Raw genomic sequence first — 27,015 nt, forward strand, 5'->3', positions numbered from 1 at the left:
AGAGGAACCTCCTGCCCGAGTTAAGGATGTGGTGCCCAGCTGTTTCCTGATGCTCTGGGGAAGCGGCCGTGGAGGATCTCCAGAAGTTACGTACCGATTCATGAAGGAACGCTCTCGACTTGGTTTAAAGAGATGACTCGAAGGAGATAGAAGAGTTATCGATTAAAAGGCTCTCGACCAATCAGAATGATTCGTTCTCTGATTTGGCTATTATCAAGGCAGTCTGTCTCAGGGCACCGACCGAGGTGTCACGGGCTGGCTCGTGCTCCTGTGCTATCTGTTGATAGTTTTTCCTGCCGTGTTTCTCTACGGTATAGCAATTTCTCGATTCGTACAGTTCTCACGTCGTTCTCGCGATATCCAGGCAATTCTATGAATTCCTGGGAGTGTTCCGAAGGTGTAGCGCTGTGCCTTAGTGCAGTGCTCACCAGAGTATCCTTTGGATACGGTTCTCGGGCTCCACGAATCAGCTGCACCAGCTCCGGTGAGTCTCCCAATTTATTAATTGGTGAAGGGATCTCGATATATAGTTAAGATTCGTTCTGAGACGTTCTCGGTTCGTCGCTCTCTGTCTCTCGCACTATTTGCCGGGCTCTTACTCCGACCCTCTCTACCTCAAACCTAGTAGCCTGAGCGGCTGTGCATTTCCGTAACCGTCCGCTCCCGTTGGTGTATCCAGTTGCGTTTGCTGATTTTATGCGACCCCAAAGATCAGCTCCTACGGTTGCGTTTCTCGATTTTACTTACGCGTCCCCAAAAATCGACAGGATCCGTTAAGCTATCGCCTCTTCTGATAGGTTCCGTTAGAGCTCTCGTTCTTGGTGGAGTTGGGCCTGTTCCATCCCAACTTCCAGTTCATACCGGCTCATCAGTTCCCGGTGAAAAAAGAATTGACTGGCGCCCGCCTGGCTTGCGGATGCACGAACGACGGGTGGACGGCCGAAGGTAACGTAGGTTGGTTCTCGAAGAAAGTTCGTTCTCGGATGCTCTGCTATCAGTGTCTAGTTAAGGAAAAGAATTACGTTACATACTTTATTACAAAGTTTCCACTACTGACCTAATCCCTACAAAGCACAGGTTTGGCAGATGGCCATTATTTATGATCTAGGTTACAATACATGGTTTTGGTCATTGACCACACTATATGCGACAGACGTTTCTGAATACTACGCTTGCTATATTCTGACCATAAATATGACAATATGGCATCCACTCGTGGGGTAGAAATCTGTGCACAGGTAGTCCGTGGGCAACTGGGTCCGTGAACGATACGAGATCCGTGCGCAAGTGGGCCGTGGGCATCTGGATCGACATAGATTTCAGTCCGTGCGCAAGTGAGTCGTGGGCAACTGGATCTGTGAATGTGGGCAAGCGGTCTGTGGGCAAACAGTCCGTCCGCATCTGGTTCCCTGGCCAAGTGGTCCGTGTGCATCTGGGTCCCTCCTTTCCGAATTAGCCCAGTGGCCCAATCCGGAACCCCAATGTACAACGCCCCGGCACCACGCCCCGAATTTCCAAATCAGTGGAAAACGCGTCCCCATTATTTCGTTTCATGTGCCACTAACTGCTGGCTGCTTTGCGATGTCGTTGTAGAACACTTTCCCCTAAATCGCATAAGCGTTAAATTCTGTTGGCGGGCCTTTTACGCGGGTTATAGGGCAGTTTTCCGTCAAGGGTCGTAGATGGCCAGTCGGGTAGTAGTCGGTGTTCGTCATGACGTAAGCCAATGTACTCGGTTCGCGTAGTAGTATGAGTAAAGATCCAGTCGACGCAGGATAACGTGGCCCATGCGGCACGCGCCGCTTCTGGACCAACTGACTTTGATCGATCACCGTCCTTCCTCTGTAGCGCTGGCTATTCGTGATAGTCGACGCGTAGGCTCGGCAAGCCAGCGCTAAGTACACAATTTGTTAGCAGGAAAAGAAAAGAATAAAAAAAGAAGGTGGATGGCTCCTGCCTGGATGAATTCTCAAACTTGTATCATGTACTCGCGAACACTCCTGTTTCCGTCGAAGACCGCGACTGGTGAATATACCACGTCACACCCTATATACTGAATAACCTTTCAACCTAATTTTAAACAAGACTGTAAATAAGATCCTTTCAGAAATTTGTCTAGATAACATGTTGCTTTTTCAGTTTCATTTAAAATTGTTTATTATTACCATAAAAATGCAATTTTGTAATATCCTTGTTATGACTAATAGTGCTCTTGTAGCAATGAATATTCATTATAATATTAACATGTCGTATTTGTCTATGATATACAATATGAAACAATATTTTATAACAAAAATGTTACTATTGACTCCTCCCTGCCCCCTGGCTCGAGGTCCCCACAGGCCTTGAGCATTGTGTCTTATATTTAGTATTATTAATTACTTATATTTATTGTTTTTGGTCTATTATATTTGGTTTTAAGCTCCCTCCCCTCCACCCTTTCCTCACCGTCAGCATTCCCGTAGGGTACTGGCTCGAGGAACGACAGCTAGAACCAACAATGAAGACCTGCTCCGAGGACCCATCGCCAAGGGAAGGATAGAGAAAGTGGCTACGTTGCCGAGGAAACGGAAGGCAGGTAAGGCATGGGCAGCGAACAGCTGATCCAGCCACGAGAAACTGACGTCTATCCAGCCCGCCACCACCGCCACGTGTATGCAGCTCCGGTGCAGTCCCGTCACACGGATAGTAAAAATGCCCGTGTGACAGGGGTGGAGCCCTCTTTCTCCAGCCCCTTGGACATGCCTGGGAGGATTTTTGACAGGCCTGGAGACCGCCATCTTAACCGGCGTGCGACAGTCAACCAACGCGCCGGCGCAGCCAGCGCCGTGCTGCCCGCTGCGAGGCCCTGGAAGGCCCACAAGAGGAATCCACCAATGCCCTGCCATGCAGAAACTTTCAACCAATGCCAGAACACGTAGCCCTCTCAACCCAGCGGCCCCACCAATCAACGACGTCCTGGAGGGCCACGAGGACCAAACAGCGGGATCGTTCGTCATTTCGAGCCAAGCTATAGTAGCGAGCGTGAGCAAATCTATACTGTGAGAGTGCGATTGTAAGTGAGAATTGCAAAATGGATATCAGTGTATTGCGAATTTTGCGTGAGTACTCTGAGTAATTGAGTTCCCCCTTTTGCCCTTCCTTCCCTATCCGCTTTTTACTATTTGCGTTTTAGTATCTCGTAGGTCACCTCAGGACAATAAGGAGACGTTTCACGTGGACCAGCTTTCCAGCTAATTTTTAGTATCTAGCGCCCCCTTTTTAGAAACCCTCCGTACCCTCCTTATTCCACCCTTTGTCAATTTTTGCGTTTTCACTGAAGTATATTAAGTAGTCATTTTCGCGTTCGGGAACCTTCGCCCTGAGATACCCTCACCTCTCCTTCCGCTAGACATACTATTTCCGTCGAGTAAATAATCGAAAACATTTCAAGGTCACTTATCGGTGCTACGCCGAATAAGTAGCTGGCGCCCACCTATTGTTTGAGTCATATTCCTTATCTATGGTATAAGCCCTCCCTGCCTCTCCTGTCCCCCTTGCCCATAGCGTATGCCTCCCTCTCCCGACCCACCCCTTTTCACCGAGCCCTGTTTAAAGCCCCGTTGTGACCCGCGTGCTATCCGTTTAGTCGTACATATTTCGAGTGTTATAAGGTGAATGTCCCCATTCTCGAACCCTATAAGGCTGACCCGGCTGGTATCTGGCGTTTTTAGCCGTAAAGAAAGTAAATTCGTTAACTTTTTCTACAGCTTTATACAACCTCACTAATATATTTGCAAAAAATCATTGAATTAATCGAATACTGCATTTATTTTCGGAGATAAAAGAAATATAGATACTCCTGTCAGTGCCCCCTCTACCGTTACAAATGTTCCCAACACCGAACAGTCATGCCCCCATTACAGAACACTGTTTTCACAGCATGCAGGATAGTAGTTCTCATCCATAGATAAAAAACAAACAAATGACGATATGAATATACTTTTTATTGTTTATAAATAACAATTATTTATAAATAACAAATAACATTTATAAATTTTGTTATTTTCAGATTAAGTTTATATCTTGTTTTGTTATTTTTTTTTCAATAAGTCTTGTTTACTTCGCATCTTTTCTTCTCGTTCCAATTGCTTCTTTTCTTTTTCAGCCTCCATTTTCTTTTTCCTTTCTGCAATAGCTTCGAGTTTTTTTTACCTTTTTCTTCTCGTTCTTCCATTTTTTTTTAAGACTAGCCAATATTCGATTTTTCTTTGTTTCTTCAATTTCATTTTGGCCATATGGTAGGTCTGCCATTCGCGAGAGGTTACGACGGTAGGTATTTTTCCTTTCTGCGTTATTTCTTGTCGTCCTTTTCTGATAAAGGTAGTGGCCAGAACAGAGCTCGTTGAAATGGTTCCGGCACATTTTGAGGTATGGAAAAACCACTCGTTGCTGGTGGTATCAGCTCACACGTTGTTAAAGTGCACGCGGCAATCTCGGGAGCAGAAATGATTAATAAACTGGATTGAATCGGTGGATTTTCACGACTACTATCGTTCGAAGTGTTGGGCCGGGTCAATGTAGCCGTGATGATAGCTTTGTTCATGGCAATACTCTCTCTTAATACTGTTTTTCCTGTAGATTCTGAAATATGCGTTGCTTATATGTATATTCAGTAAGAACTGAATAATTATTTTTAAAATTATGTATTGTGACGTGTATTTTTAGCAATCCACGCCACAATCGACCCGCAAGAGTAGGGATGTAGGAATTCACTGTTTAACGTTCCGAACGTCAGTCCTAGGTTAAGGCGCATAGATTCCTTAGTATTAAGTAACCAGCCTGTCGTCCGCTTTCATGTTTCTTTGCTTGATTTTGTTGCATACTGCTTGCTTTCTTTTTCTTTTTCCTTCTTTGATGTACTGTCTCACGCTTTGGTGCCACCGATTGGTGAGAGCTGGTGGAACAACGTCGAACAACGGGGGAAGTGAGGAAAGAGTCGCTGATTTTTGGTGACCCTTGGAGACCGACTGCCGCCGCTTCACGAGGAGAGGATGCTGCACCTAGAGGATCAGGAGAGTCCAGAGTACCCGGGATGGGGCTCATACTTTCGTCTGCCGGCCGTCCAGCTGGGACGCCCTACGATCGACGCCGCCGACTAGGAGTTGACGTATCCTCCTCGTCCTGTTGCAGGGCCGCGAGAATATCTACGGCGGGCTCATGCCAAGGTACCGCCGGAGATAGGGAGGAAGAGCAGCCAGCACCGCGGACTCCCGCGCTCCCTGGCCTACGAACGGACCGCAGCACCCGAAGACTCCCGAACGTGCCGCCGACAGCTTCGGTCAACTTCGTGACTAGCGATAATCCTCACCGCGAAAAACCCCTTAAGCGATTAATACGTTCGAAGTTCGATATTTTGTCGCGGTTCCGCCAGCGCCTAAATAATGTAAATAGTGGGGGTCAAGTGGTCTCGAGCTCAATGAAATTGAAATTGTACTTCACTTACGTTTGGAGCTTATTAGCGAGTGGTCGATTAGGGAAAAGTAGTAAGCATAGACCCGAGAAGAGCGAAAGTAGAACCGATAAAGGAAAAAATAGATAAGAGATAGAAGAAAGGAAGGAAGGAAGGAAGGAAGGAAGGAAGGAAGGAAGCCCATCTGGCTCTTGAGACCTTGCTACTCGTTGCCGCTACGACATTTGGTGAGACCCTTGACTACCGATTATAAATTGGCGAAATAATTTCTTGGTGTTAGCGAAAAATTACTGTTTGGACCTTCTGCCTCAGCGGAAGTATCTCCGATTTTGAGAGTCCCCATGTGAATGTCTTTCCGCATTGGGCTAGCAAAAAGGACGATAGTGCTGGGCTTTGCGATTTAGTGGTATTTCGATAATTTTCTGTTTGTTTGATTTTTGCCGCATGAGGCCCTAAAGTAAGTTCTATACTGAAATCTGTCTCTAAATTAACTTGTTATTATAGTAAAATTTTTCCGTAGCGCCGCGCTCTTAGGCGATAGTTCATATTATAGTTTATTGATGTCTCGCATCTTCTAGTTGCTGTTCATTACTTATCGATTTTCCAAATTATTTTATTGCTGAATCTTGAGCGCCCCTCTGGCCTAATAGAATCGTAGAAATCCTTTGTTCTCGAGATACACGCTCGACCCTCGCGGTTACCGCGTGTGTTTTCGCCAGCCGTTTTTGTCGTTCCTTCTGAACACGGCCAATTAATAGCCACAATTAGTATTCTAAAATAAATTTGTCATATCAAAAAGGGTTAAAACAGGCAACTATAGGATGCTTTTAGTTATAATCATTATATTCTATGCTCTCGCTATTTATGTGATTTCTTGGTGTTATCTATTCTGTATTTTGTATTTGTCGCGTGCTTTTCTGTTACTTTTCGAATCTCCGGGTGCCGCGATTGACTCTTTTCTATTCGCGTAAAACTCTGTTAAAATCTAGAGACTTGTAATAGCGATTGCGCAGGAATTTTTGTTCCTGATTCTTATTTATTTATCTAGCGCCGTTTGTGAAAATCTAAGAATAATCGGTTTAGCCTCCGAAAATTATTCTCCAGTCGAATTTAGAGGGACGGCCCTGTGCCGCGAGCGCGTCACCAGCCTCACCGGTCCCCGCGAATACACGCTACGCCCGCGTCTACAAACTCGCCGAGCTCACTGCCCACGCGTGAGCCGTCAACCGCGCGATAGCCGCCGTGCGAATTTTAGCGGGGAGCCGTAGAACGACTCTGGCTCTTTCAAAATTTAATATAAACTATTTCGGAGACTATTATCTAATATTCTATGTCCGATCGATGCTTAGTGGATTCGTTCCGCATTGTTAGTGTCTTTTGCGTTTATCTTTCCGCGTTAAAGTCAAGTCTATATTGCAATCTTTCCGCATTTCAGTAAATTCATTAGAGCGTATTATTTAGCTTGGCGAACCTTTTATCCTTAGAATCAGTACATTTTGCGTTTTGAATTATATCGAATCCCTCTTTCGAAGTACAATCGATATAATTACTTGGTAGATTATCTTGCTTATGTTTCTCCGTTTGCTAATCATTCTATTCCTTGCTTATCTCTACTTACGTTTTTCTTTCCGTCTGTATCTTGTAGTAATTTCCTTAAATTAACTTCTCGTTGGTTTATATAGAATCTTTTTCTTGGCTTTGTTAATTTACCCTAAGACTTTTGTTGCTTTGGATTGATTTGGTTCTCACCGCTCTTGGTTGATACTTTACCTGCCGCATGTTTTTGGCTTATGTAAATTTTCCTTTGGCTATTTTTCTAATGGCTTTTGACTCCTTGTTATAAAATATAGCTCTGGTGCGTTAAATTAATATAGTGTTTTTTCGAGTTTATACTTCAATTCCTCTGTTCCCTGCCTGAACGCCACGACGCTTCCGACTAGCTAGCCACCGGACAGGGCATTTGGTGAATTACTGTTTAGCGACTCTCTCTCCTCCGCTGCTTAGTGAACATCGTACGGATTGGCCGTTGTCCCTTGGTGAATCTCGTGGTGAGATTAATTTTTGGTGACTTTTGTGAACGGGGGGCACGTCTTAGGACTGTTGGCGTCGCCCCCAGTTCCGTTAATTTCTTAGTGACACTTTTGAGAACGAGGGACCCGTCTTAGGTTGTTGGTGTGGTCCTCGCGTCCGTTATATTAGTGTTTAGTTTTAGCGTAACCCGGCCTATTCCGAATTGGGTAAATTATTTAGTGATAAAGAGAGTGCGTTGCACTCGTGGTACTCCCGCGAGGGATACCTGGCGCCCAACCCGTTCTTTCGTGTTGGTGATAGGAGGTAGAGACAGAGGACCATTGCGGGTCGTTTTTGATAACGTAGGATACATTTCCTCTGGATTGATTGGTCTACCTTTGGTGTTGGGGGTTTGGAAATCATTTGTGTCTTAAGTTACAAAATTTGGCGTCCAACGTGGGGCGCGGAGAAAATCCTACGTCGCAGTATATAATTAAACCTTTGAAAAGATCGTTTTCGATATGCTTAGTCTGTGGCTCTGTTGACTCGAATGCAATGCTGTTCAAATCTCTATTTTTCCCTTGATTGTAGAAATTGCAATTATATGTACGCTCATTCGAGAAGTTCATCGACTCATCAGGTATGCTTTGATAGTCTTTTTGCAACGTCTTCCTATCTTCATCTAAACAAATAAAGATTTCGGGTAACATTTGAATTAAAAATAGGTCACGCTATGGAAATTGATGCAATGGATATAAAAGTACCTGTTGGAGCAGATTCACAAACACAAACAGTACTCGACCATTGAGGAAACTCGTTCTTCGACGTTTCCAATAAAGAGATGTCATCGAATATCGGTTTATCACCGGTCCGCTTTCATGACTTTCGACACGAAGCCATCATCCATCCCTTTCGTTTCGGTCTCTGTGCGTATCTTCGAATCGTCATCGACATTCATGCCTATGTCTGTAATAGAGGAATTGCCATTAAATCAAGATTTTGCAAATCCTTGAGCTACAATATCAGATAGGTAAATTTTTCCGTGCCTCGATTGTCGCCGTCTGTATTTTGAAATCCGACAGCGTCTGCTTGATCGATGCAGCAGGACTGTAAAACTTCTGCTTCCGGAGTCTATTCAACGAAATATCCGTATGAGACTGGGAAGCCATTAAAGCTGCGGGTACTTTATTTATATCTAGAGCAAAAAAGGGTCCGAAAGGAAGAGTTCGTAGGAGACAATCCGTAAGGTGGGAACAGGATAATAAGCGCCAACTGAAAGAAATAATTAATGAAGTAAAGTCTCGTTACGTCGATGAATAGCACTTCAAACTCGAAACAGACTTGTATTCTTTACGTCGCCACTCCACTCTCCGACGTCTTTAACAGATTAATATTTCTGCAGAGTATTCTCATCAATAAATTTTTCTAAGAACATCATCAGGTAATCGTCAGGATTCTCAACAGGGGTTTCTCTTGTGCTCCGTATGTTTGTATCAAGCGTTGACTTCCTGCGAGTTATCAGCTTTTGATAGTTCACAGCATCCGAGTAAAAAGGATAGAGTCCGCAAGCATCGAATCCTCTACGTAGAATATCGGAGGTTTTTAGCGTATCGAGAGCTTTTACGAGTAGAGGTGCGAAATTTTCCTTTCTCATTAGACTACCGTTATGATCCATCCTCCATCCTGTTGTCGCTTTATGCCAGGCACCTTTCGCTGGTCGAAAAAAAGCAACATCATTTGGTTGAATCAGATGAGTTGCATTGGGGTACAATGCCACTAGTATAATCTTGTAAATGCGGCAAAATTCACTCAGTGCCATGGTAAAATGTGACGAGTGTCCGTGGATATGCAGCACAATGGGATACACGATATTATACGCGACCAACCACGGATAAAATACATTCGTAATGTATTCAAAAAAGCTTTCGCCAGTCATCCATCCAGACTCGGTTTTCCTTGCGCTCCACATATCGAGGATACTTGTGGAGATACTGGCAGGGATCCTCTCATATGTGAAAAGTATCATCGGTGGTGCTATTATGCCAGCAGCGTTGGCCATAAACAGAACGGTTAAACACACTTTTTCGTTGTTATGAATGAAGTTGTACACAACCTTGTCCCTTTTTCTAACCAAAACTTTTTCTCTTTTCGGACTGAGAAAAAACGCTGATTCGTCACAATTGAATATTCTTGTCGCATCGAGATCGGCCACATTTTCTTTATGTAAGTGCCTCTTCACTTCTTCAAACCAGTTTCGTAAAGCATTTTCGGTAACTGAGGCTCGTGAGTATGACACATTTTGTGCAATCTTATAAGATAACTCTGGATGACGTTTGAGAAATCCCTCATACCAACTGCGGCCTGGGCAATTATTCGTGAAGGGATTGTCACGTTTCAGCTCCTTAATAAGATCCGTTATACTGCTTATGAGCGTGCTCTTCATCATAGGAAAGCCACACACACTCATGTATATGATTCACTTAAGAAGTTGTTGCTCTTCTTCATCGGATAGCACTGTCGCTGGTCCTCCTTTTTCAATTACTGGATCGGAATCTGTCAGTTTGTCGAAGAGGGTAGTCTTTGAGATGCCGAACTCCATACTGACAACTTGAAGCCCTCGTCCAGTCCTCAGAGCAGCTACAGCTGCCTTCAATGTTTCCTCGGTGTACCTCTTTCGCTTTGGTTCCTTCTTACTTTTTGCCATTTCTATTCAACTGTTGTGCTGGGAGTCTCCTGACCCCATTGAGAAACGCCAGGCCAAGTAGTTCACGTGTGTAGCAATGCGCTAAGTCAGAACTAAAGGCGGCCTGGCAACTGAGATGTGGAAATCCAAAAATCGCACAATAATCACTTTTCGGAAGTCCAGCTTATGGCTGCACATCCGAAAATCGACAGTCTACAGTTAAAATCCGAACGGATAAGGTGGTCTCGTGGAGTAGACTCGGTACAGGAAATAGGAGGACCGAACGGTGCCTATATTTTTCCAAGTCGACGTACGTCGAAATACTGTACAACACACTTGATTGTTTCAATAATCCTTCTCAGTTTTGTTGTATTCACGCGAGTCCCAACTCCTTAACCGGCAATGATCCCAAAATTACCTTGGCCCTAACCTTTCGAACGAACTCCTTCGTCACCGAGACGTTACGGAACAACACAACAGATAAAAAATACTTTGCAATTAGTTTTTATCATTATTATTATTATTATTAGTATTATTAATATTATTAATATTATTGTTATTATATAAATTGTGAAGTGGTGGATTTCACCCGTCTTGTCCTCGGCGGAAAATCACGCCGAAACGCGATACGGGCCTAAAAGGCCATTGCAAAGTCCAGGCAGGATCCACCGACCGCAAGGGCCTAATTGAAATTTCGATAAATTATTTTATTATTTTCTTTTGTTCTGCGTGTACTCTGCCGGAGTTCGAATAGGTGCTCGCTCGCCGTGCCCGTGAAGACGCGGAGAGAGAGGGAGAGCCAGCCAGGCAGGCGGAAAATCACGCCGAAACGCGATACGGGCCTAAAAGGCCATTGCAAAGTCCAGGCAGGATCCACCGACCGCAAGGGCCTAATTGAAATTTCGATAAATTATTTTATTATTTTCTTTTGTTCTGCGTGTACTCTGCCGGAGTTCGAATAGGTGCTCGCTCGCCGTGCCCGTGAAGACGCGGAGAGAGAGGGAGAGCCAGCTGGAGTCCCAGGAGGAAGGGAGCTGCGACACGCGAGGGTCGACACTCGCGCTATCTACGGAGAGCAGCTCTACTGGCCCAGGAGGCGCGCGCAACGCGGGACAGCTTGACGTCACGCGGCAGCAACACGCTCTACTCCGCTGATACTCAACCACGACGACTGGAAGCGGCGCACACAGCGCTACACGACTGAGCACCACTACCGACCCCTATGGCATATTGCCCATCGTCAGTTTGCGCATAACTATATTTCCGCGAGTTGGGAATCCAGGGACGCCTGGTGCACCCTCGCGCGAGAACGAATGTTACTCTTCTTAGGACCGAGATGTGTAAATTTTCCACGAGAGATTATGGAGAGTATTAATTGTCGCGATGACATATTCGAAACTGGAGCGTGGCGAAGACTTTGGGTTGAAGGATTCGTCCGCAGGGCGAATCGCCGCCCATTAGCCTAAAGGGAGGGGGTGCTATCCTTTACGCAAGGACAAAGCGCGTGAAGATAAAGAGATTCCTGCTTGGACACGCGACGACGTTAGACGTTTGATTTGAATTGTGAGTACGCGAGTGCACAAAGTGCCATTGGGCTGTCGATCTGGTTTTCTGGGATTACGCGACCAGGGAACAACACGGTAAGCGAGGAAATCTGACGTTTTGTGAGCGACGTAACTTCGTGCGAATCGTGGTACCGGAATTTGTTTTTTTTCGTATGTTTTGACTGCGCGTGTAACGAACACGCGGAGGGACAATCCCTCACCTCGAATAAGATCACGGCACGAAGTTCCGTCGACCGGCAGGGTTCACGGTTTAGAACTTTGGTTTGATATTATTTTTTTTGGATCAGAATTTTGTACGTTATCCGAATTGTTTCTTGTCGTCCGCCCGTTAGGCATTTATAACTTTTGATTTTGTAACGCGTAGAACGCGTACAGGTCCTTGACGGTGGGGTATCGTATTGTGGTAAACGCGGATTAGCCGTGTTACGATTGTGGCTTTGAATTCGTACGGTACGCGAAGTACCCGTTACTATCGTTTGATTGTATTTTAGTTTTGTCTTTTCGATCTATCTTAATTATTATTTCTTTTGTAAATAATTACGTCGGTATTGTACAAAATCGTCGCACTTCGCGCCGCCGATTTTATCTAATAAACCGAACAATTTAATTGTAGATCGAAGTATCCGGATCATTTTGTGTGTCGCGTGATCGTCTGACCCATCCGACTTATTGTTCCGAATCTCGCCGCCTTCGCATAGCTGTGTTAGCCAACGTAGGCACGCGAAGACGAACTGTAAAACTGATACGTGGTTCCCGTTTGGAACCTGGCGCCCAACAATACCTTAGGTATTTCGTAAGAAAAATTTGTTAACCCCTGGGTTGCCTGGAACGCGTAGAAATCGCGTAAAGTTATGCGCCGGTCGGTCTTGCATTTTCCGGTGAGGTTGATCGCGTAAAAATACGTCACAAAATATACATTTTATTTTAATACAGCCAGTCACAAGAATAAATTGATAATCCTGCCTCATGTCTCTATGAAGGAGAATAAGTTGTCGCCATGTATGCAAACACTGAATAAATTCATAAATCGCTGAGTGCTAAGTAACTCTAGATAATTAAATAAGGAAACAATTATTACTATGTTTTAAGATTTTGTAATAGCAGACACTGAGCTAACTTTTTCATAGCTAGCATAGACAGGCATCGGGACAAGCGAGCGTTTGCTGCACCTATTCTCGGAACATCGAATTATAAAACGAAAATCATGACACCCGACTAATTTTTTCATCTCTGTCGATAAATTAGATCGTAAGAAATCGTTTAGTGTGCAAAATTTGTTGTAGACAGATTCTACAACAAAATACGGACATTTAAAGTGGTCGACGTTTCTTAACCTCACGTTTAAGAATAGACTCGGATCAAGGCGTGCTATCGAAAATGGGAAAAAACAGGCTTAATTAATGTACTTACCATTCACGTTGTAATCTTTATGCACATAACTTTCACTTCACTTCTTTAATTTAACAATAACCGCGTATTTTGTAATAGGTGTCTGCATAATTAATAATTCGAGACAGTGTTCGGTAGAGGGGGCGCGGTCGCCAATAACGACATCTACCTTATTTTCTAGTTTAGTATCTTTTTGTTTCTTTTCTTTTCTTCTTTGTTATTTTATGGTGATATACCACACAGTGTTGATACAACACTTGTCGTATTAATTATATTCTTTCCTACTCTAACCCGTGTCCCCATTTCTTTTCGAGATCTTCCCATATTCGCGATAGCTGCTTTCGAGAAACCCTGAGTACAACTGATTTACCCAGTACGTCACAATTTATATAAAAAATTAATACTGTGGAGGGACTATGAATTTGAACAATCGTGAAGTTGACAGAATAATGTCCCTGAAGGGTCGGAGACTATAAAAAACGAATAAGATATTACGATTTTTTTAATCTAGCCTATTTGAATACATATATTGATTAAAGTTTATTGTTTCCTCATGAAGTAAGATTATATTTACCATTTAAAATTTATAGTAAATCATATCAATTACATCAAACTTATGTTTACTTTAAAAAATTATACAATACATTTTTCGTAGTGGACAAAGCCAGCGTAGAAAATTGTTCAGAGATTTAAAGTACACAGAAGTTGTTGACCAGTTTTGATGATGAGAGATTTTACGTGATTCGCATGGACGATGGGGCTGCATATTCCGATGTAACGTTGGTATGCTATTTGACATTCCTTTGGAAGAATGAGGCGGAGGACTGTCAGTGGCATATTTTCTGCCAAATAGGTAAGTATTTCTGTTAAACGAAAAAATTTAGAAATTAATAAATAGTGTACGGAATAAAGCTTCAAGAAAAATCAACAGACTTAATTGTACAAAGTATAGCATGAACGTATTTGTTCCATTCCTACAATGGTAGCAATAGCCCATCCACGAGTAAATTATATTTTTAGGGGCCCACCTTCATATAATTTTCATAGTACATAGGTCCCCTAGATATACCCCCCCCCCCCCAGATATAATTGTATTTTCAAAATTTTTACCATAACGCTTTCGCTAATCTTTTACATTACCACTGCTTTCCGTATTTAATTATGATTATATCTCATGCTTCGTTCTCGAGATCACTATTGAGACGTTTCGTGATTTTGGAGACTTAGGAACAACGAGACTTTTTATAGGGTTTGTCCACTAGGCAGGCGTCTTTTGCAGGAATTAGACACTTTAATTTTAAAATAAAACAATTGTGCTATATTGTCCTATAGATTACACTCTAAGATGCCCTTAATATTTTATCCCACTTTCTCACACACATACGCACTCCTATAATTGTTTCCAGTTCTATTATCATATCATAGGCGACAAGAAGTGTTTTTGTTTACTTATTCGCTTTTCTAATCTCTCGGAATGGAAGAAGATTGCTGGTCCGATGATCAGTTGAGGATGAGGACGATAATAATTCAATACCCACAGATGATCACAATAATCTCCGTCCGCTGAGCCGATTATCTATAGGAGCGGGGACGAGAGGGCTGTCGCCACAGAACAGCAGAGTGCAGTATGCGTCCGAAGACTGTGCTGCAGCTGGAGGTATGGATAGCAACAATTCAGAACCCACCGGTGATCACAATGATCCCCGTTCGCTGAACCAATCACCGTAGGAAAGAGAGAGCTGGTATCACAATACAGCAGAGTGCACAATGCGCCCGGAGACTGTGGTACAGCCAGCAATAGGGCTAGCAATGATTCAGAACCCACAGGTGATCACAATGACCCCCGTTCGCTGAACCTATTGCCTTAAGAAGGTTTTAGTGAATCCTCGTTCGCTGAACCAATCACCGTAGGAAAGAGAGAGCTGGTATCACAATACAGCAGAGTGCACAATGCGCCCGGAGACTGTGGTACAGCCAGCAATAGGGCTAGCAATGATTCAGAACCCACAGGTGATCACAATGACCCCCGTTCGCTGAACCTATTGCCTTAAGAAGGTTTTAGTGAATCCTCGTTCGCTGAACCAATCACCGTAGGAAAGAGAGAGCTGGTATCACAATACAGCAGAGTGCACAATGCGCCCGGAGACTGTGGTACAGCCAGCAATAGGGCTAGTAATGATTCAGAACCCACAGGTGATCACAATGACCCCCGTTCGCTGAACCTATTGCCTTAAGAAGGTTTTAGTGAAATGGATTCTGGATTATTCCTGAGAGCGCCGGTACACTGACTTTGCTGCAGGAAATCTATAAGTAATGCAGGTTTCTTAATAATTATATTTTCTACAATTTTTACTCCTCCTTGTCGTCTTTTAGTGTACACGAGTCTAGTGGGAGTCGTATCCTAAAACGGAGTCGAGTACAGAGAGTGCTATCCTATCGAGGAAGCCGCTGCTTATATCTTCGATAGGAATACGTTAATTCTAGTGGGGATAACGATTTTTATCCTCCCGAGGCGTAAACGTCGCTTTTTGGATTCAATGTTTTGATTTATTGATCGATTTGGCAATTTAATTCAAATAATTGGATTAGCGGTTTCTTGAACTATCGGCTTACTGGTATTTCTTTTGTGTTTGGCTTATAGTGTTTAGGCACTTGTTTGTTTTGATTTCAGTCGACCGACTGGAATTCTGATTCATAGAATATTAAAAGTAATCGACTAATGTTATTTCTTCCTGGCTGCGGTTATGACTAATCTCAAGGGAATTATATAACATTATGAATTTAAAAGTCCTATTTTCCCTTTTCCTTTATCGATGTAGCTTTGAGAGGTCGATAGGAATTTTGAGGAGTTCTAGGATATGAAGAGTTCTCTCAGATAATATTATGCGTATCCACAGTGCGCTATGCACTCTTATGTGGGGTTCTTGATGTATCCATCATTGAGAATGGATGATTGGGAAGGAAAAAGGATAGAGGATAGGGGGGTATAAGGACGCAACATTACATCGCCCCTCCCTATAGGAATAGGACGTTTGCAAACTTTGAAACGGATGATTCCGTTATATTATTTCGCTTGTTTCAAGCTGATAAATTGGTGAAGTTAATTTTTCTTGCGCTATTTGGTGAATGTAGGCAAGTTTTCTTCTCGTTGAGCATGTTGAGGTTAATGATGGTTTTCTTGAGGTTGTTCCTCTTGTTTGTTTATCTTGACTTATTAGGGTTACAGGGGCCGATTCTTTGATGTGGAGTTACTTGATTTCCTTGAGGTAGGACATGATTAGCTCCTTCATGATGTTGAGCTTGTTCTTTTGCATCTTTGGGTTTTTCCCTAGTGCTTCTTCCGTTCAGGCACGTACCAGCGTCCCCGTCCTTCTTCGCCATTTCCGCCAGTGTGGTGATGTTCGGGTTTTATGTTGAATTACTGGATGATGCTACTCCACAGCATTTTTATTATCTCAGCATTCCTTTTGTTTCCCTATAATCCGCCTATTTCCTGGGTTGGGTTTGGTTCCGAGAGGATCATGGTAGATATTTTGCAGGCTATGCTGGTGCGTCTTCTACTGACCAGTCCCTATATCTGTTGACCTCCCTGTGTTTAATTAAGAGCCGTTTGGGTTTCTCTCATCACTTTTTGGAGGCCCATGAGTGTTGGCTTCTATGTGTCTTCCCGTGGTTTGAGCTCGGATTCTTGTGGAGTTTCCTCTTTCCTCTTTTGGTGCACTTCAGGTTCCTGGGGAGACAATTTCTTTGTTCGGATGATCTTCTTTTCCCTTTTTGTCGTGACCTTGTTTATTCATACCTCTTTCTGAATGCTAGATTTCTCGGCTACAACGTTTTGCTAAGGAATTTTTCTTGATGATCCAGTTAGCTTTATTTGTGTGTTGTCTTCGTTTGTTATTGGGTGGCTGTGCTTATACACAATTCCTTTTGGATTCCATTTTGCGCTGTTTCTTATCTGTTTATGAAGTTGCGCGGTCGGTGTTCTCTTTCCGGAGGCCGAGGTCCACGCTTGTTGTATTTGCTTGTTGATGGCCTCAAATTATTGGAGTCTTCACTTCTTCTAGGTTGTTCTCCCGTCTTTGGTGAAGATCGCTGATTGTGATTCCCATCTGTTTTTAGGTATCGATTTTGACATTCTCTTTTTGAGTTCACAGGCCCGATCTTATCGAAGCGTTGCAGGAGGTCCAGAATGTCATCCATAGTTTTGATTCCTCTTGCTACGATGGCGGATTGGATGTTCTCGTCGAAGTGGCGAGCCATTTTGGTTATTATCTGCGGTTCCGGGATTCGTGGTTCTACCGTTTCCGTACGCTAGATGTCACCACAACTTTCAGCTAAAATAAAATAAGGTTGGTAATCCTGGCGACGCCGTCGTCCCGCTTCATAACGTTTTTTGTGCGCTTTGATATCACACGTATTCTAAGTCAGTCCAGTAAAAAAGTATTCTTTTGAAAGGTTTTAATCCAAAAAAAGTGAATCCGCCAAAAAACACTTACGTGTAAAAAACTACGCTAAGTACAGGAGTGCTGTGAATTCCTCTAATAAAAAGTATTGAAATTATATTGTTGAGGCCAAGTACATAAGTCAGTACATGTTTACTTATTATGTGATCTAGCACTGGCCCATCATTTTAATTGTATTTTCAAAATTTCCTAAAACGTTTTCACTACTCTTTTACATTACTGCTGCCTCCCGTAGTTGATTATGATTTAATGCTCATTTAATAAATTATAAAACTTTAGGTGATTCCATATCGAGTACTACTTGGCGGAACCGTGCATTTCTTGATATAAATTTACGTTCATTATGTCAGTCATCAAACTCAAATCCAGTGTCAACTTTCTATATAGAGCATATTAACAATAACACGTCAAAAATAATTACGATAAAAGCTTAATAACAAACATATACTATTAGAATACTAATAGTACGTTCAAAGTAAGTACTTTGGAATTCCTAGCACCGACTCGCCAAGTAGTACTCGATAAGGAATCACCTAAAGTTTTAATAATTATTAAATGACCATTAAATCATAATCAACTACGAGAAGCAGTAGTAATGTAACAGAGCAGCGAAAACGTTATAGGAAATTTTGAAAATACAATTAAAATGATGGGCCAGTGCTAGATCACATAATAAACAAACATAATAAACAAACATGACCTATATACTTGGCCTCAATAATATCATTTCAATACTTTTCATTAGAGGAGTTCATAGCACTCCTGTATTTGGCGTAATTTTTCACACGGAAGTGTTTTTTGGGGGATATCACACGTTTTTATTGCTTAACGGGATATAGAAGATCTAAGCTCTGAAATCTATACTTTCACACATATAAAATATAAATGCATTGTGATGTCGCTAATCAAAAAAGTATATTGCTTTGTCGAAAATGTTAAATGGCATATAAATTTAATTTGTAACTCCATTTTCTTAGAAATGCATAAAAATATATACAAATTTAAAAAAAAATGTAATCTTCAATGCATATAAGCGTCGTTAACAGTGTCCAGTTTATTGAAGCGGTGTGGTGAACGTAAGAGAGGAAAGTTTGCTGGATTATTTACATACCTTAGGCCGTGCGAACAATAGAGAGGATACTATGGTTTGAGCAAAACGTCAAAGCGTCGCTCGTTGCACACTTTTCTGGACACTCTGGACTTTCACGTCCGAACGTAAATGCAGGAAACTATGGAGAGAAACACCTAGATTCCCTGAACTTCCACTCCGGACACCTAGATACAGGAAACTACGGAGCGGAATACCTGAACACCCTGGCATTCCACGAACAAACCTTACAATTGAACTCATCTTCACTAGAAGTAACTTCTTCGTCGTGTTCCATGCTTATTAGGCTCAGTAGCTGTGAGAGAAATATTCTGATCGCCAAGAAAGTTGACTTCGAACTAACGTCGAAAGCAGAGTCCAATCCGCGATCGCCAGTGTTTTGGAGATAAGACAACTTTGTAGCCATTCTAAAATACAATGTGTTACTCGACACCACATACGATGATCCACAAAAGGCCAGGAGTAGACTCCTTCCTTCCTTCCTTTCCTTATGGCTGTATCCCCAATGGGGGACATGTGCCAGTAACTGGTCCTAATAATCAAGGTTGGAAGTTCGACACTAGATGGCGATGTACCTTGCGAGATGGGCCTTATTCAACTCTGCGTGAGGGACCTACAAAGTTTATACACCGAATCCGAACAGTGTTGGGCGAAATCCGTATAAATACTCACTTAAGTTTTCATATGAAAACCCATTGGTGAATGCCGCTGGAAGCTGGGCGCGAACCTCCAACCTTTCGGTCGTGAATCCGCTACCCTATCCACTGGGCTACGGCCGCCCCTAGGAGTAGACTCGTGAAGCGATATTTGTTAGGCCAAACCTAAATAAACACCGTTATGGCTCAATAAAACAAATCGACGTTGAGTGATAACATAAACAACAGATTTCTTAGAAATAGCATAGGGCTATTGATCTTTAAAGGACAAGGATCTCTAGGTCTTTGTGACTAGTGATCAGTCTCTTGTAGAGAGTGAAACAGTTCCGCGTCGATCCGAATTGGGCCCGAGAAGCACCGCTCGAGCTGTCGCATCACATGCAGCGGTGCCTGAGAGGCACCGCTCTTTGATTGTGTTGTGTATTCGTAAATTACCAACACCATCCAAAAGTATAAATAGGTAAAGAAGGCAGAGGAGTCAGCGCCATCTGTCGTATAAAAAAGTAAATGGACGTGCGAAGACGACGACGACGACGACGGACCTGAAATAAAATCATCTCGGTCACCATGTGAATACGCCCTGAACTCGTACACTAATCGTATTGAATTTGGAAGCAATCGATCCAGAACCCTTGATTCCTATAGTGAATGTATCAATAACTCTTTCTCACACATAGCCGTTCATAAAATATTTGAGTCGAAACACAGGTATAAGAGATACTTCGAGTAAAGAGTCTCGGCGGGTTGTGCCCTGTATGGCGGGTTGCCTGTACTTGGCGCGAGACTAGACCGAGTCTCTTGATAATTACATCATAAAGATGACCAGTCAGAGACTCTCTGCGCTATTTTTAAAGACGAGAAAGAGCCTATTGACAAGCACACTCTCTTGGAATGTTTATGTGATTCAAGCAATATGTTCTGCGATTTAATGTTCCAGTTGTCTAAGATAAGAAAGTTCCAGGTATACCAGGATGTTGATGAAAAATGTAAATCTATTCTTGAACAGTCCAAGACGAATGATTTCCTGTTCCGGTAGCTGGTAGCCGATAGCCCTTACAGGTAACGAGCGTAGTTCTTGGCACCCGAACCCAGAGACAGGTAGCGGAAAGAGTACGTACACGCAGAAAGGAATTCGATAAAGAAGTACTCACGGCCGGCGAGATGATGTAATGTAACGTACGCGCAAATTACGGCGAATACGCTGATTACACTATTACGCTTATCTAGTCCCCTTTCGCATTTCGGGTAACACAAACAATCCAAAGGATAAAAAAATAATTCCCTAGGCACAATACTTAAAACAAAGAGGGTAAATTAATGGTCAAACGGTAAGATCACAGCACAGTTATATAATAAAGAAAACACGGAAATTCATAAGAATAACTATTCGATACGTGACCGCGTGGTCGACACTCGGATAGGCTCCGATTACTAAGGGAGTATGATATTCCCGGCAGCGTGTAATGACTTACCAACTGACTCCTATTCTCGCGAATTTCAAGAGTCCCAAGAACTCAGGTAGCCGCGGCGGGATTTATACTATCCCAGGTAGCCGTTCTTATTACTATCCATACGAGGAAATCTTACACGTGCGATCCGATCAACCAAGAGAACAAAAGGTACGTTAACACTCACGAAAATATTCGGACAAGTGTACTCACCCGAATTAATAAACCGTAAAATAAAATAAAATACCACGAACGGACGACACAAACAGCCTCTTCGCCGTGGCCGTAATCGGGGAAACCACCGCTATCAGAATTTACACTTCACTTGCGAACTAGCATAGTTAAATGAATAATCCGGCGACGAAGCTCTTTGATGGACGCTTGTTTAGGACGGAGTTAGCTAACCTCCCGCTATTAGGTAGCGTGTAACAATATCACTCACGTAGGCAGCGTGAAGAGTTTCGTACCCGGTTATAAGAAAGAGTGCTTACCAGATAATAGAGGTATCGCTTTTGTGTGGAGACTACGTAGGGAAAAACTCATTGATCTCACGGCTACTGAAAAGCGTTGCTAAGAAAAAGCCCAGTAAGCCCAAATATGATCGTATTTACAGTCTCGATCCAGTGATCGAGAAGTTACGGAAAATGACGCCATTGGAAAATCTGAGCCTCCAACAATTAACAATTAAACCAGTGGTTTTACTTGCTCTAGTCACTGCTCACCGTAAGTAGACATTGATCTGTATTAGAAGGACCAATGTAAAGAAGATTATAGACGGATACGAGATTAAAATCCCAGAGAGGATCAAGACTTCGAGGCCGGGTACCTATCAGCCTCTTTTATTAACACCTCGGTTTCCGGAAAACCAGAACCTTTGTGTAGTCTCGACATTAGAAAGATACTTAGACGTCACATCACTGTTGGCAAGAGGTTTCCACAACTTATTCGTTACTACGAGGAAATCACACAAGGTAGCATCCAAAGATACCTTGAGTAGATGGATGATCATCCTTGGTGGAATGTGGTGTTGGTTGCGAGTTTTCACCACACAGTATTAGACACGCAACAACCTCTTTGGCCTTAGCGAAGGGAGTCAATATTAGTACTATCAAAACTCTGGCAGGCTGGTCTGAAACTTCAAAAGTTTTTGATACTTTCTACAACAGACCTATTGTTAAAGACAAAAGAGAATTTGCTAAGACAATATTATCTTAAGTTAAAATATATGTTTATCAGCAAGAGTTAGGTAAACATTGATGTTGACACACGTTGAGCCTATTTATTGTTTCACCTTGTTCGATTGTTTGAATAATAAAATTATTTTTATTCTTGCTTCAAAAATCAGTCTTCAATGAAATTTTTGAAGACAGCTCTAAATATCCTACATCAGGGCTGTCCAACATGAGACCCTCAGGTCGTATGCGGCCCGCGGAGCGGGCCTCTAAATGTATAAATTACCCTCAAATAAAATTAAAATAATAATACAAACGCGTTTTTTCTTTGTATACCATACCTACTAAAACACAGATAAAGTTGCATAAACAGTATTTTATAATGCGGCCCTCCAAACCGCATTTCTTTTTAAAACGGCCCTTGGGGCACTTGCAGTTGGACAGCCCTACCCTACATAGTGATCTTGAGAACGAAGCATGAGATATAATTGAACGATTGAGCGAGCCCGCCGACCGCGAGTGAATCACAATTATGTTGATTATTTAATTCTCGAAATCACTCCCACCTACAAGTAAAAAGAACAGAAAAAGACCCGCCCGTGATATCTTCGGGGATTTACAACGCTGAACCATATGAAGCGGGACGACGGCGTCGCCAGGATTGTCAACCTTATTTTGTATTACCTGAAAGTCGTGGTGACATCTAGCGTAAGGAAACGGTACTACATAGTGATCTCTTCTAAAGAAACAATCGACATAATTATGACCGAGCTTCGCCCGCCTTTGGCGGGCTTCCTTGATCGTTTAATTTAATGGTCATTTAATAATTATTAAAACTTTAGATGATTCCTTATCGACTACTACTTGGCGGGTCCGTGCTAGGAATTTCAAAGTACTTACTTTGAACGTACTAATAGTACTCTAATACTATATGTTTGTTATTAAGCTTTTAAGCTTAAGCTTAATTGTGATTATTTTTGACAAGTTATTGTTAATATGCTCTATATAAAAAGTTGACACTGGTTTTAAGTTTGATAACTGGCATAATGAACGCAAATTTATATCAAGAAATGCACGTACCCGCCAAGTAGTACTCGATAAGGAATCGCGTGAAGTTTTAATAATTATTAAATGATCATTAAATCATAATTAAATACGGAAAGCAGTACTAATGTAAAAGAGTAGCGAAAACGTTATATGAAATTTCGAAAATACAATTAAAATGATGGACCAGTGCCAGATCATATAATAGGTAAACATGTAGTGACTTATGTACTTGGCATTAATAATACCATTTCAATACTTTTTGTTAGAGGAATTCACAACACTTCTGTACTTGAGGTAGTTTTTTAAACGTAAGTGTTTTTTTTGGGGGATCTCATTTTCTCCTATGGTAGACCTATGCCCACCACTGTATAGTGAAAACCTGTTGACGGCTAATGGATATAAAAAATTGAAAATGAAAGGAAAATTAAAACGATGTACGGAAATTAAAATTGTAGTAATTATTTCAACGTAATACACTTTTTGGAAAAATAGCATTTTGAAAACTGTTCTTTACGGGAAAATGTCTTTTTTGGGAAGCGCCTTTTCTGGGAAATAGTATTCGGGGAAGTATCTTTAGCGGAAGTGTCCAACTATGTATATCATACATACTCTTTAAATTTTATCTAAAATAAACATTTTGTAAGTCAAATAAAATTATGTTTTTATATGACAAAAATAACACCAAAATATGTAGTGGCTTACCTTGCATTATTTGGTTCAAGAGTAAATTTTGTTCAGTTTGACATTTAGTAGTTGTTAATATTTTAACCTCTAATAGTTCAAGAAGATTCTTCCACTCGGTCTCCTTGGAGTATTTATTCTAAAACAAAAAATTGATTCGTGACAGATTATAAAAAAAATATTATGTCATTTTAATGAAATTTTATGTCGTTCAAACAATTAAAATGAAGCTTATGTTACCTATAGTATCGGCTATCATTTCCGAAACAGAATAAAATAGCCAACAGTCAATAGAATTGCAGACTCAGCACGTTACCCAATGCACTGCCCATGCTGCTTAGTTGACTGCATTTGTAAAGTCCTAACCATATCTACGAGCATCAGCGAAAAATGACTATATAAGCAGTTAAAGTCATGGTACTGATGCTCAGAAAATCTTTTAGCTTCACGCGCAAAAGATCGGACTGCACCTTATCACTCATGAATGTAACCGTTGGAGTATTAGATCCGGTGTAATATTCGTAATCTGGCCTAGGTACGGATTCGTTATTACATACCCTAGGGAACAAGTTGCATCGGTTACTAGACAAAATTGAACTGCATAGACTAGTCTTTTCCAAATCAAGTAACGCGTATGCTAGAGAATTTTCTGTTTCACATAATTTTTTATCGCCTTAACCTCACCTCACATACAGTCAGGTTTTGTAATTCAATATCACGATCTCTACCCGGAATTTCTTATAACTCAAACACTGTAAACAACAATCATTTATAGATACTTACTGATTTATTTGTAACAATATATCGCAAATTTAAATTTCATCGCGTATTAAATATCTATTACCCATCCATAAGCATTTCAGGGAATATCTCTCCAGGTTGGAATAGCAAGTCGTATTTCAACACTTTAACACGTTCACGCCGGGGCAAATATTTACGTTTTTTCGCGTGGGGCGGGACTGTCTTATCTCCTTACGCTTCGTGGGGCGGGGTGACACTGTTGCGAGTTCGAACGCACTTAAGAAATAATATGCGGAACTTGCATGGTAAATGCATGGTATATCCACAAAAAATGGGGAACTAAAAAAATTCCAATTTTAAAATTTCGAGCACAAATTATCGATCATCTTTTGATCAAAGATCATCACAGAGAAATCGAAGAAGCTGAAATTGAAAAGAAAAATCCGTCAAGAAAACGTACACATTTTCTACAACCATTCAAAGGGGCTTCCAGAAACACAAGAAAACGATGTGAAGAATGTTACAAACAATTATCAAAAACACAAAGTAGATTATATGCCGCAAAAAAAGTAAAAAAGTAACGACATATTGTAAGCGTTGTAAGTGCCAGCCCGCATTATGTTTAAAATGTTTTGGAAAGTTGCATAGGTATATTGAATGTTAATGTTTATAATAGGCAATTTTTATTTATAATGTTGAGAAAAAATAAAATAAACTTATTTTTTTAACGACTTATTTTCTGAAAACTAGTGACTCACCTGTGATGCACGTTGCCCCACGGGATAGTTAAGCATGACCCACCGGTGGGTCACGCCGCCCCACGGAACAGTCAAGTGTGACCCACCGGTGGGTTACGCCGGCTTGAATGTGTTAAACGAGCAGCGAACCGACTATTGAGTGTATTCTTACCGCTCGGGATTCACGCAAATTTTATTCACGTTACCTCTGGTTATTCCTTTTCTTTTGGTTACTTCTAAATTTTTGTTATCAAATTTAAAGCCCTCGCTAGCCACTACGGCCTACGTAACACTTATAAAGAAACATATTTCATTTTTTAAGGACAATTAGATTTTATCAGTCCTTTTTTTTAGTATCATTCCAAAGTAGCTAACCTCTTTACAGACAGATTGAACTCGTTTATTTAGACCTTCTGGTCTTGAGATAGTTTTTCAGTATAATTGTTATGTAATACGACGTAATTGTCAGCAAAACGCAATACTACAGAACGATTGAGATAAGAGTGTAGGCGATCTAAGCAAAAGGAAGGTGTTAGGCGCCAGATACTCTCGAAAGAGTACTATGAACTCATGGCTCGTTACCAATTCCGCAGGAAACAGCGAAAAGATTAGCCATTTCAGGGTCACCATTTGCCACCAGGCGAACTTAAAACTAAGAATGCCACCAGGCGAATTACTACAAAGGGCCACACGGCCAATCGAAACAGACAGGGGCCACACGCCCAAGAAAGAACAGTAAGACATAAAATTAAATTTAAAGGATACCCGGAAGTCAGAAAAATCCTACAAAATCAGACCACCATACGTTAAATGGTACGCTGCTTCAGAAGCTAGCTCGTTGGAAGCATCGTGGTGTTCAACAGGTAAAGGAGAGGGAAGTAAGCCAAGGACTTATGGGTAAAGTAATGAGAAGCGCTACAATAAAATAGCCAAAAGTAATGAGTGAACGTACCAGAGCTGTATTAAATAATAATCCAAACGGCAGATAGGCTCAATAGAAAATTTACAAAACCAATAGACAGGACATTAATACAGGTGCGAGCGAAAGCCAAGCGTGGGTAAGAAAAGTCTTAAAACTACTTTACAAGAATCGTCATAAAAAACAGAAGCTATACAATGCAAAAGAAAATCAAATAATATAGGAGATTATAGATGGGTCCTTTTTACTAGTAAATTGCTCCAGCGAAAGAAGTTGAACGTTGGCGTTCACAAGAATAAGACGTGGGTTCGATACTTCCTATAAACAATATCCCAAAAAAAACACTTACGTGTAAAAAACTACACCAAGTACAGGAGTGCTGTGTATTCCTCTAAGAAAATATATTGATATCAGATTATTGAGGCCAAGTATTTCCTATAACGTTTTCACTACTCTTTTACATTACTACTGCTTCCCGTAGCTGATTATGATTTAATGGTTATTTAATAATTAATAAAACTTTAGGTGATTCCTTATCGAGTACTACTTGGCCGTCCGTGCATTTCTTGACATAAATTTGCGTTTATTATCCCAGTCATCAAACTCAAAACCAATGTCAACTTTCTATATAAAGCTTATTAACAATAACTCATAAAAAATAATCACGGTAAAAGCTTAATAACAAACATATAGTTTTAGGATACTATTAGTACGTTCAAAGTAAGTACTTTGGAATTCCTGGCACGGACCCGCCAAGTAGTAACACAGGTACAAGAGATGCTTCGAGTAAAGAGTCTCGGCGGGCCGTGTCCTGTACGGCGGGTTGCCTGTACTTGGCGCGAGACTCGACTGAGTCTCTTGATCAACGGAAATGATCCGGTCGGAAAACCTAACAAAGTCAGAATAATCTAACGAAAGTCGGAACTCGAGGAACGATAGAAGAA

At 41.7% G+C, this 27,015-nt stretch overlaps 1 protein-coding gene across 1 annotated transcript; it reads right to left on the reverse strand.

Annotated features, from left to right (window-relative positions):
• Nucleotides 1-12,998: 12,998 nt before the first annotated feature.
• On the reverse strand, nt 12,999-25,209 carry LOC112493944. The gene is made up of 3 exons (XM_025082202.1): nt 25,174-25,209; nt 23,696-23,813; nt 12,999-13,962 (listed from the first exon to the last, which is right to left on the reverse strand). Exons 1-3 carry the CDS (start codon nt 25,207-25,209, stop codon nt 13,781-13,783), a joined length of 336 nt encoding a protein of 111 aa, XP_024937970.1. The 3' UTR covers nt 12,999-13,780.
• Nucleotides 25,210-27,015: the final 1,806 nt, after the last annotated feature.

Source organism: Cephus cinctus, unplaced genomic scaffold, assembly GCF_000341935.2.
Source record: "Cephus cinctus unplaced genomic scaffold, Ccin1 Ccin1_scaffold0214, whole genome shotgun sequence".
Taxonomy (NCBI): Eukaryota; Metazoa; Arthropoda; class Insecta; order Hymenoptera; family Cephidae; genus Cephus; species Cephus cinctus.